This window comes from Lissotriton vulgaris, chromosome 5 (genome assembly GCF_964263255.1).
Source record: "Lissotriton vulgaris chromosome 5, aLisVul1.2, whole genome shotgun sequence".
Taxonomy (NCBI): domain Eukaryota; kingdom Metazoa; phylum Chordata; class Amphibia; order Caudata; family Salamandridae; genus Lissotriton; species Lissotriton vulgaris.
Window position 1 is genome coordinate 1717645068 of NC_141693.1, and position 12535 is coordinate 1717657602.

Sequence of the window (12535 nt, forward strand, 5' to 3'; positions counted from 1 at the left end):
TTCCTTTTTTTTGTTGGAAGACTGACAATATGTCCTGTTTTAGGGTCCACGTGTAACGTTTTTTGTTTCGGATCGATAAGATCTGGCTGAAACTGTTCTTCCTGCAGGTCTTCTTTCGGTGCCAATTTTTTTGGTTCAGAGCGTGGCTTTGGGGTCTATAGCTGTAGGAGGAGCTTCGTGCTCCTTTGGCTTTAAAGCCGGAGCCTAGTCGGAACTTTTCTTCGGATCCGAAGATTTGGTGCTTTTCCAGTTCTGAGGCCTTATAGTGTTTCGGTGCCGAAGCGTTGGGATTCGAGGCCTTTTTGAACTTAATGGAGATGTGTATCCCCGATTTCGGTACAGGTGTTTTTTTTTGGGCTACTGATATGCAGCTTGCTCGGTCCAGAGCTGCTGGAAGGCTTTTATTTTTCGGTGCCGGGCCCTGAGCCGGGGCTTCTGAAACTTTCTTTCGGTCTCGACAAAGACCTTAAGGCGAAGTTTTGACCGGAGCCTTCAGTTTTTTGAGTGGGGCCAGGGCAGGTATATTTGTACTCACTTCTTGCCCTCGAGTGATGTGGTCATCGCAGTCGACTTAGTTACCTTCAGAGCTCTTCCGATTCGTCTGCCTCTAGAGCGTCAGGCCTTCATCTAAAATGTCTTCTGGCACCAGTGCAGCTTGTTGCGCCATAACGTGTCGTCAAACCCAGCAATTACGGATGGTTTTCTTGGATCGAAAAGAGACACAGGCTTGGTAATCCTTTTCTTTGTGCTCTGGTGATAGACAAAGGTTGCAGACTTTGTGATGGTCATTGTGTGGAAATTTAGCTACCCACAGGGAGCATTTTTTAAATGGAGTCCTTTCCATTAGCCATAGGCCCAAATGGCTTAGATAGGCCCAGCAGCCCATAGTCGACAACCGGAATTGAGGGTTTGGGAGTGTGCGCGTCGAAAGGCACGCAAACAAAATTCAGTCGAGTGAGATAGGTTGCACGTCGAAAGAGGTTTGGAACACGGTACCGAACCGTAGCAAGTCACATCCGAACCAGGGGGCGCTAGAGGGCGCACTGCGGAATGGCTGGCATCTGAGTCAGCTCCGCCGGACGGGTGCGGGGAAAGCGTTCCCTGCAACCCCAAACTCGCCCCAACAGGCGCGATAAACAGACCCATGGACGTCGGAAAGCTGTGACGTGGCAATCTCCGCTAAGTGGGGAAGGACGTGAAAGGAAAAATCGGCGAATGCCCTGGTGAAGGTAGGAGACTGTCCAAAATGGCAGCGGCAGATTGCGAAGACGGAGGGCGCAAATGAGCGGTATCACCCCCGAACACCTGCCTGCCTGCGCTGGAACCACCCCACCGACAACGGAGCCGAAGCGCCAGCGAGGAAGGTGTACAGGACGCTCGCTATGAGCGGCATTACTACTGCGGAGGGGATGCGTTCCAGGGCCGACAAAAGGGCGGCGGCGGAACGCACGGACAGCGAACCCGTGACTGGCGCTGCCGCTGCCCTGATCGCTTAAGGCTGCTTGGGACCGTACATCAGCGGTGGACGAGAAAGCTCAGCGCTGAAGCGGAGCAGGAGAGGAGAGTGGTGCAGCTGGAAGGGGGTCGGTGAGTGGAGCGCTGAGTCGGAGACGCCGCCGCACGCCATCAGGGGGTGCGCGGCGGAAGGCGCGAATGTGACCCAGCATTTCCCTGCTACTGGTGTGAAAGAAGGTCCGCGTGCAGCCAACACCTAGGGAGACAAGCAGAGAACCCAGGGGTACAGCGACTATACCGGCGTCACCGGCGCAAATTCCCGCGCAGAAGACAAGCCCGATGTTAGGCTAGTGCGCTACTCTGTGGTGCTGATCCACAACGAGCCGCTGTGAACGAGGATGGAGTTGATGCCCGTGCGCACTATCGTCCAAAGGAGTAGTCGCCTATCTTGTGTCCAACAACAAACTGCAAACATCCGAGCCCAACACCAGATGGCGATCTAAGTATGTATTTTGCAGCTCATATGCCTTGAACATGGTTTTACTTCCCCACTTTTTATCCTTGTTTGCCAATATCCCGATCCTGCTGCCAGGAAAGAAGTTTCAGACATTACGCTCCTTGAGGGTGCGACTTGAAAGGGCTGGTAAACAGCCTCGCATACAACGGGACACACACATACTCTCCCATACTCTGGGGATGGCCGGATGCACCAGATCAAGACATATTACAGGGCTGAACAGTGTATGTATGCCTATTATTGGGTACATGGACCACCCGATTTACTGCATCTCTGTCTGTACCATGACAGAGCATTCCTGCTGTCATTGCACCAATTTTTACTTACTAAGCCTGTGTGTCACTTTCATGTCACAGACCTGGTGGGCACTACGCTGTACCTTCTGAAAAGATCGGCTGATGTGCAAGGTGTGACACTGCTGTACTCCCAACTCTCCCCTTTGGAATGGTGTGTTTGTTTCCCACTTGGGTAGGAAAGGGCAGCTGCAGCGACTTTGCATGGACTGAATACATACTATAGGTGACTTTTTCATATACCAGGCACTCCGCAATTTGGTGGGGGAGAGTGAACAGGTTGAGGCACCAAACGTCCATGCGAGATTTCACTATTACCGGGCATGTTATGCGATGAGAGCACTATTCAGAGACAACTTGGCAGAGCTTCCGGAGGTGCCAGCTCTTATCTGCTGCTACGACACCCCAGCGGATAGTAGTGAAGTTATATGCAACATCTCAAGAGACCATGCAGCCTAGTGTCCCTAAAGCTTGTGATTGGCAAATAGACCTGGACAGAGATCACTAACAAGTGGGCTTACTGTTCTGGGGGTGAGTACAACTTCACTGAATGGCCACCACCAACTAGTACATTTTAAATATCTTAAATGGGTATATTATACCCCAGACCGAGTATTTCAAAATGGTCTTACAGAAGACTCTAGATGTTCAAGCTGTGGCGCAGAAGACTCTGGTTTTGCATATGTGGCGGGGTACTGGTCTGGCATACAGCACTTTTGGAAAACTGTATTTCAGGTCCTCTGTGAGCATTGGAGAGGACTTGGAGTGAGTGCTTCTGGTGGCACGCCTAAAGTTTAGTCTCTATGTTCCGTGTGTGCATCGAAGTTTTGGTCGCACTGGGCCTCTCGCTGGCGCGACGCAGATTTGGTATGCGGTGAATGAAGGGGCTGCTCCCTACTAAGGTGGAATGACACACTGATATGGCATATTGCAATACATACTTTGATACTTACGATCTCTTGCCATCCCGGGATTCGCCCAAGAGATATATGGGGTCCATATCAAGAGTATTTGATGCATAGCACAGAGAGCGAGGTGTTCTTGGATGGAGCTGTGAGTCATAGGGTGGAGGACACATAGGAACCTCTATATGTTGAGGTGTAAGGACCATCATGTCCAGGGTGCACACGACAATTGATGATGCTCTTTGTTCCTACATTGATTGTCTTTATGTATATGGTTATTATAAGAAAACATGTAACGGGAGTCTACTACACTCTGGATGCTAATTGGCAGTTAAAGATTTTAACCTTCCATGTATTTGGGATTTTGCATATATACCGTCTTTGTGAAGACCCCAGTTTGAATTCTGCCATGCCCAAAATGCACTTGAAATGTAAAATAAATTAAGCTTGTGTACATTGCCTGCGCTTAAGGCTAATTTTCTCAAGTGCTGAATCGTACTTATTTGCAGAAATGAAAATAAAGTTCTAGAAAACAAACTGCAATTGAGTCTTTAATGTGTGGCTGAATGGCTGGCAGTCGGTTTGAGTAAATTCAACAACTTCTCAGAGGCATGAAAGGTTCTACACTGGATGGGCATCAGTCAGGCAATTCAATTTAAAGCTCAATATATTACCCATGGGCAAGTACCCTGTTGACACCAGGCTTCAACGGGTGGCAGGTTTTTAAACTCCTAGGTGTAGGAAAGTGGGTTTCTGTTGTACTAAACCCCCCACCCACTGCCCTGGCATAGATCAGTTACCCCTCTAGCTGGGTGCCCTATACCAGTGGTGAGGGTAAGGGAGCATGAGCCCTCTACCTCTACAGTGTCTAAGTCCATTCTTAGCCATTGTAAGTGCAGTGCTGCCATTAGGAGTATATGATGCTGGGAGCTTGTCATTACGGACTCCATAGCACCATAATGGCTACACTTAAAACTGAAGTTTGGCATCAAACTTCTCAGCACATTAAACCCACACTGATGCCAGTGTGGGATTTAATGAAAAACGATCAGCCTCAGGTGGGTTCCATGACTGGTGCACACCAGCCTGCCACCACAAGACATGTTTTTGGACCACTATGGTGGGAGCTTTCGCTCCTTGAGCCCAGAAAAAAAGCCTTGCCTGGGCGGAGGTGTTCACACCTCCCCCAGGCCAGGAAGAGCCATCTGAGGCAGGGGAGTTTGAAAAGCCTAGCAGCCTTTGTAATGCGACCCCTAGCCTCTCCTGCCCCAGCCTCCCCTTCCTGTCTCCCCTCCTTTTCAGAGAAAAGACAGGCAGGGAAAACTAGCCAGACCAGAAGGTGTGCCCACCTCTGCCAACTCCACCCTTCAGGTGGGGGATGCAAGGTGAAGCCCACTCTTCAGTGCCCGCCATCTTGCAGTTGGCAGGCACTCTCCAATTAGGATAAAGGATTGTGTTCACTCCCCCACATGTGGTGAGCACACCAAGGGTGTATTCACCCGAAGGTCAGTAGCCCATTGGCTACTGATGTCGAGACCCCTAAAACGTCCCCTAAATACAGTATTTAGGGAGCAGCCCTGAATCAAGAAAACTGAAAAGAGCCTGCAACAAGAAAAGAAGGATCAAACAGCTGTGCCGAAGGTAACAAGAGGAAGACGCCCACTGACTTGGCCCCAGCCCTACCGACCTGTCACCACCTCGAACCTGCTCCTGTGAAATTCCAGTGTGTCCTGAAGCCATCAACCTCGAAAACTTCGGAGGACCTGCCTGCCTTAAACCACAAAGACTTTGTCTCCCTTGAACACCGGATATGTTCATATCAAACTCTGGCTCCGGCCGGACACTGCAAATCTGCACCACTCTGCACCTGCAGTCCTCAGCCCGAGTGGGCAAATACCACGAGGAGGTCCCCTCAGCGATCATTACCCGAGATCCTGCGACACCTGACCTGCCTAAAGCCTCCAGCCGACGCCTGCAGCCTAAAGCCAGAAGGTACCCACAACCAGGAGCTGGTGAGAAGATCCGACCCAAAAAGGCACCCCTAGACCAGACGCCCCAAGGCCTTGGGTTGCCAAACCAACGGTGCCTAACCAATGCCTAACTTCCCACCTTACCTCTGGCAGTGATGGTCACACCAAGAAGACCTTAGTCCCCAAGCCTGCAGGGCCTTCGCACTTGCAAACAGGGAGCCCAATGTCGAAACAGCACCCTGCACCGGGCCGCCCTAGTGCCGCTGAGTTTTTACCTTTGGTGATACTTTGTTATCCCATTTACCCTGAGCTAAAGTCCAGGAGCTTTGCCAACAACCGGAGGCCCTCTATACCCCATTGAATAACATTGGGACTCAGCACTCTGCACCTGACCGCCCTAGTGCCGCTGAGTGTGTAACTAGAGTGCATCCTTGACCCTGGGGGACCCCTGAGTCTACCCTAGAATCTCAAATCCCACTATCAAATACTTAACTGAAAACCGATAACACTATTATCCTCCATAGGATAACATTGATGGTTTTTCTTGGAAAAGTTTCCAAGTGTGGAGTTTGAAAACCTAAAGAAATTCTATAAAATTGTACTATTTAACAAAAACTATGTTACTTACCTGTTTACAGGAAATGTCCCAGAGTAGTATCCAGGTATACTACTCGGAGTAAGAAAAGTAGTTCAAAAAGTAACTTAACTGGTATTTTACTGAAGAGTCCATTCAAGTCAATGTACTGTATTTACAAAGTATAGCATTTCGCTGCAACCATACAGCAAGTCAAAACAAAGTGCATCTACATTTACAATTCAAACTGCTTACAAACTGCATTACTACTGTAAAGTATTTATTGCTTACCAGTGCCAGGCTGGCTTGGTTCTAGAAAATAACATAACTAAAAGAAGATTTTTATACAAAAACAATTGGTCTAAAGTTCAGTCTTTGAGTGTGTGAATTCATTTGCTGACCGAGTATATACAACAAATGCTTAACACTGTCCTCGGATACTGCCTTATTGCTCGACCACACTACCACAAATAAAGATTGAGGTGCTATCTAACTTTACCTCTGCCTACCTTTGGGGTTCCACAGGATTGTTTGGTGTAGTATATACAGAGCCAGCTTCCAACACCAGGCCACCACATCGTGGAACTGCCTAACTTGTATATTTTGATTCATCGCAGTCACATTGAGCAAACTTTTGAAACCCCCTTGTTAAGCTTCATACTGGATCATTTCTCTTTTTTTTTTCTTTTTTATCTGCTGGGTTCCTAGCGCCAATATGGCCACTGGAGATATCTTCGCTTCATATATAAATATGTTTTTTTTTTAAAGCTATGAAGTAAGAAACTAAGGAGGTCTTGTACACCAGCCCAAAAGACACACTTACAAGACCAAGGTGTGGGATCCTGCATCATCACTCCTCTGCCAGACTGAGTTCACTGGAAAAAGGCCTGTGGAGAAGACTCTGAAAGCACTGGAGAAAGGGGAATCTTACCCATTTGTGAGCTCAGGAATAAGTGAACCATCTCACAGAAAAACAGTGAAAGGCAGCTAATGAATGGGACTGTATGAGACAGCCTTGAAGGATTGAACTTGCGTACACGACAGAAGGACATCCTTGGCCAGCTGCTTAGTAGTTGCAACGCTGAACATGGCAATATCTATGTCAAGGAGGCTCCATAATCTTCAGTAATTGAGAATGGCTAGCTTGACTTTCCCATCCCTCCAGGAGCCTAGACCCACAGTTATCTCTACAAACCCAACATTAACTCATCTGATACATATGTACATATGTTAACTGCTTTGCAGATATCACCTGTCTAGTAAACAAAAAATTGTCAGAGGGCTGTTGCATCACATTGCAAATCACTGTTTTGAGAGGTCTCTTTTGCTCATACCTTCCTCACCCATGGAAAAATTCCCCATAAATTTGCAGATTTCATGTACCACTGGGGACACAGTGTATGTGTGGCAGCCCACGGCATGCGCAGCATGTCCTACCTTGGCTAGCAGAAGCTTTGCGCCGCAACACCATGCCCCATGAGCAGCTGCCCGCGCCCGAAGACCATCAGGTTTTGGGGATTGCAGCCAGCAGGCTGCCACTAGCCAGTCTACGGGGTCAAGGTTGGCTCTTCTGGAGCAGGCACACCTTAGAGGAGAGGTGCCGGACTTGGGGGATAGATATCTGGCCGCTGCGGCCCATCGTCCTCTTTGGTGGTCTTGCCTCCCTCTCCCTATCTTTGTAGTAGATGGACTGTTTTCTTACAATGGCAATGGTTAGTTTGCTTTGCGTTGCATGCGGAGTTACAAATGAATCCAAGGGTTTCTGGTGCAGAATGCAACCTAAGTGGGCTCACAGAGGGTATGTTCCTGGCAACCTACCAGCGAGGCCTTGAGGCAGGACCCCGGGAACAAAAGCGACAGATAGGTGCTGCAGTTTACATGTGCAGGATATAAGTAAAAGAAGCAGTATCTAAGTATTCGGAGTCCAAGATCTAGTGAGGTGTTTGTGGCTTGGCTTAAGGCTCGAGATTGTGGGATGTACATTTGACTTTCAATATACTTGAAATTGTGAGGATCTGAAAAATTAAGGAACATCATAAGACAACATAAGAAAATGAAAAACAGAAAATAAAGATGCTGTGCATATTTTGGAACATTAGGATACAGAGTCTCTCAAAGGGGGGGGGGGGGGGAGGGGGGGGTGAGTCGCTACTGCTCGAACAGCCAGGTCTTGAGTTGTCCGGGGTCAGCCTTAGGTGGGTGGGGAGGGAGTTCCATGTCTTGGTCGCCAGGTAGAAGAATCTTCATACGGCAGTGGATTTGCGAATTCGTGGGAAGGAGGCGAGGGCAAGGCTGGCGGGTGGGTGTGTAGAATGTGAGGCGGCTGTTGAGGTATTTCGGGCCTATGTCGTGGAGAGCCTTGTGTGCGTGGGTGAGGAGTCTGAACGTGATCCACTTGCTGACGGGGAGCCAGTGCAGGTCTTTCAGATGGGCTGAAATGTGGCTGTGGCGAGGGATGTCCAGGATGAGTCGTGCAGAAGCTTTCTGTATGCGCTGGAGTCTTTTCTGGAGTTTGGCTGTGGTTCCAGCGTAGATGGTGTTCCCGTAGTCCAGCCGGCTGGTGACAAGGGCCTGGGTGACCGTCTTCCTGGTTTCGGTGGGGATCCATCGGAAGATCATTCGGAGCATGCGCAGGGAGTTGAAGCAGGAAGACGAGACGGCGTTGACTTGCTTGGTCATCGTGAGGGAGGAGTCCAGGATGAAGCCCAGGATGAAGCCCAGGTTGCGTGCATGGTCCGTTGGCTTGGGTGCGGTGCCCAGGACAGGGGGCCACCAGGAGTCGTCCCAGGCAGAAGGGGATGGTCCCAGGATGAGGATTTCCGTCTTGTCTGAGTTCAGTTTCAGACGGCTGAGCTTCATCCATTCCGCGAGGTCTTTCATTCCTTCCTGGAGGCTGGCTCTGGCGGTGGCGGGGTCGTTGGTGAGGGAGAGGATCAGCTGGGTGTCGTTGGCGTAGGGAGATGATGTTGAGGTTGTGTTGGCGTGCGATGGCTGCGAGAGGGCTCATGTAGACGTTGGGAGGGTCGGGCTGAGTGAGGATCCCTGCGGAACGCCGCAGATGATTTCGGTGGCCGCGGAACGGGGGGAGGCGGACTCTCTGGGTTCTTCCGGCGAGGAACGAGATGATCCACTCTCCAGGGCCGCTCCTCGGATTCCGGTGTTGCTGAGGTGCTGTATCAGGGTGCAGTGGCATACGGTGTCGAAGGCTGCTGAGAGGTCTACGAGGATGAGGGCGGCAGTTTCCCCGTTGTCGAGCAGGGACCGGATGTCGTCGATAGCTGCGATGAGGGCGGTCTCGGTGCTGTGGTTTGCTCGGAACCCGGACTGCGAGGGGTCGAGGGATCCGCTGGGCTCGAGGAAGGCGGAGAATGGTCTGTTGACGGTCTTCTCGATGACTTTGGCTGGGAAGGGGAGGAGCAAGATGGGGCGGAAGTTCTTGAGGTCCATGGGGTCCGCTGTGGGTTTCTTCAGGAGGGCGCTCAGCTCGGCATGTTTCCAACTCTCCGGGAAGGTGGCGGATGCGAAGGAGCTGTTGATGATGTTCCGGAGTTGAGGTGCGATGATGGAGTCTGCTTTGTTGAAGATGTGGTGTGGGCAGGGTTCGGTTGGGGAGCCGGAGTGAATGGTGTTCATCAGGTGGGTGGTGTCTTTGGTGCTGACCGGGGTCCAGGTGCAGAGGGTGGTGGTGGGGGGCATTGGTTCGGTGGTTGGGTGCGTGGTCTGTTCTCGAAGCTGTAGTGCATGTCTGCGATCTTGCGGTGGAAGAACGAGGCGAGTGAGTCGCAGAGGTCTTGCGAGGGTGTGATCTCATTGTTGCAGGCACTGGGGTTGGAGAGCTCTTTCACAATGCTGAAGAGTTCCTTGCTGTTGTGGGTGTTGTTGTCCAGTCGTTCTTTGAATGTTGTCCTTTTGGTGGTGCGGATCAGCTGGTTGTGTTTGCGGGTGGCGTTCTTGAGGGCGGTCATGTTTTCTGTTGTCTGGTCGTGGCGCCAGGCTCTCTCGATGGTGCGGCAGGCTTTCTTTGAGTTTTTGAGGTCGTTGGTGAACCACGGGGCTTTCCTGCAGCCGGGTCTGCTCAGAGGGTTTTTCAGTGGTGCGAGGTCGTCGGCGCAGTTGGTGATCCCCTATGTGTGGTTTCGGGCTGCTTCGTTGGAGTCGGTCGTGTTGGTGGGTGGGTTCTGGCTGAGGGCGGTGGTGAGCTGGTCGGCGGTGATCTTGCTCCAGCTTCTGCGAGGAACCTGTTGCGGGTGGTGGTGGGTCGTGGTTCTTCTGAAGTTGAAGTGGATGCAGCTGTGATCTGTCCAGTGTAGTCCGGTGGAGTGGCTGAAGGAGATGTGCTTGCTGGAGAAGATGAGGTCAAGCGTGTGGCCGGCGTTCACCAGTTGCTTGAGTCCGAGGTTGTGGAGGTTGTCCAGCAGGGCGGCGGTGTTGCAGTCCTTGTTGTTCTCCAGGTGGAAGTTAAAGTGCCCTAGGAGGATGTAGTCTGAGGAGGTGAGGGCGTGTGGACTGATGAAGTCCGCGATGGCTTCGCTGAATTGGGCGCGTGGTCCCGGGGGTCTGTAGATGAGTGCCTCCGAGGGTGGTCTTGTGGTCGGTGTGTATCTGGAAGTGAAGAAGGTGCTCGGCGGCGGTGAGGGTGTCGTCGGAGTTGGTCGTGATGCGGATGGTGTTTCTGTGGACGATGGCGATGCCTTCTCCGGTTTGGTTGACGCGGTCCTTACAGGTGATCTTGTAGCCATCTGGGATGGCTATGGCTATGTCAGGGGCTGAGGAGGCGTTCATCCACGTCTCCGTGAGGAAGGCGACGTCCGGTGCTGTTGTGTCGAGGAGGTTCCAGAGTTCGACAGCGTGCCTGTGGACGGAGCGGGTGTTGAGCAGGATGCACTTGAGGTGTTTGTTGCTGGTGGTCGGCTTGGTGGGAGCAGTGTAGGTTCGGAGGCAGGTGAATTTGCAGGCTTGGCAGGTGAAGGGTCCTTGGGTGCGTTTCGGGGTGGCTTGGTAGCAGGCGGGGTTCTGGCCGGCGTTGAGTGCGTGGAGGGTGGCGGCGTTTTAAGTTCGTCGGGTGGGCTGGCATCGTCTAGGACCAGGGGTTCTGGCGCTGGGCACGGGCCAGGGGTGGATGGGCGTAAACTGGCTTGCCTTTGGCGCGCCTTCGGCACGCAATAGGCGCGCCCGCTGCGCGTACGCATGGACTCCGCCATAAATGGCGAAGTGGGAGGGAGGAGCAGCTGGGAGGCGGGAGCGGGGCGGCGAATGGGAAGGGGGCACAGAGGAGAAGGGGCAGGCCGGCAGGGGAGCAGCGGCAGGGAGCGGTGATCGGGGGGAAGAGGGCGGGAAACCCGGAGGCTAAGGAGGGAAAGCAGGAGCAGGCAAAAGTCACGGGCGGACACTAAAGGAAAACACAGGCACAAAACAAGGCACAAAACAAGGCAAGCCCAGAATCCTCATCTGCAGGCGCAGCGGCAATTCACGAGAGGCGAACAGACTACAAGACCCAGAGTCCTTAGCTGCGGGAGCAGCGGCGAGCCTGTGGCAGTAGCGGCAGTAGCGGGGGGTGCTTGGGCTCACTCACAGGGGAGTCGCGCAGCATGTGGAGTGACCGGCCCTGAAGCAGGGTCAAAGGACAAAGAAGGTAAAAAGAGGGTGGGCAGTAAATGGATATGAAAATTATGATAAGAGCAGACAGAAGAGATATGGTATTTCTGCTTTGAATTCAGAGAAGTCGCCACTTGCACCTTTTCAACAGATTTACACTGAAAACAAAGAAAGGAAAAAGGCAGGACAAAGAAAGATTGTTAATATATTGAGTAGGCTGTGGGGAAGAAATAGGAAAAGCAATTTTTAAAACAAGTAATGACTGCGAGTTGAAGAGCTGAATAATATGGGAAACTAACAGATGCAATGAGAGCCCATTATTAAGTGTGTGAATACAAGAACAGGTTTGCTATAGCTGGGCTGCTGCTAATGCACAAACAGATGGGTATTCTCATGAAAAGTGGATGAGCCATTCATAGCTCAAAGTGTGCATGACAGGCTCCAAAACAGTTAAAATGGATCACAACATGAGCACTTCTTCAAACATCTGTTAATCAGCATAACATCCTTTTTGGTTACCATCTCCATGGTAGAATAGCAATTTATTGCAATGGTAACTTTGCACAATGCTATATGCTTCTTCCAAATGTACCTCGAGGATTGTAACTCACCTGAGGGAGGGGGCAGCAGGCCCAGCTTCCAGATGAATCCTTGCAGCACGTTTCACCATCGTCGCAACGGGCTGTTGCATTGCACTGCACATTAGAGCTTGGAGAGGACTTATTTATGCGTACCTTACTGACCCATGGAATTGACCCATTACTGCCCTTGCACGTTTCATGTTCTGGGTCGCAAGTGGTGCCACTGGGGCAGCAGTGGATGTGGTCACTGCAGCACACAGCCTGAAAGCAGGATGATAAAGTCTAGCGTGAGATGAAAAACATTTATTTTTATTTTTTAAAAACAGCCTGCTTTATACCTGGGAACTAGCAGAAAATAAAATGCACAGTATAGCAGTGATGAATTTAACAGTGGCCGATAAAGTGTCCCAAAAAGGGGCCAAGAAAGTGCAACTGGAAGTAATTATCCGAACAAGATTCAGAGAACACTGTACAACCATACAAATACAGATCTAAGACGTCTGTCAGACATGGTATCTTCAATCCATCTAAAAGCCAAAGAAAAAATGCGCTGGAAGAATGAGTAATCTATCGCACCTAAAGAAATTCATTCAGCGAAAGCTCAAAAAAGTAGGCTTTGTCCACAGTTAAATACCTCTCTGAACT

The 12535-nt window shown here is 51.0% G+C and overlaps 1 protein-coding gene across 11 annotated transcripts in view; it reads right to left on the reverse strand.

Moving 5' to 3' along the window:
• Nucleotides 1-12535, reverse strand: part of GRN (granulin precursor) — a 1328618-nt gene that overhangs the window by 528131 nt on the left and 787952 nt on the right. For all 11 annotated transcript variants that reach the window (XM_086923912.1, XM_086923907.1, XM_086923905.1 and 8 more), the window contains one exon: nt 11921-12151. In XM_086923912.1, coding sequence (XP_086780038.1) covers nt 11921-12151 — 231 coding nt within the window. The remainder of the gene's footprint in view (nt 1-11920; nt 12152-12535) is intronic.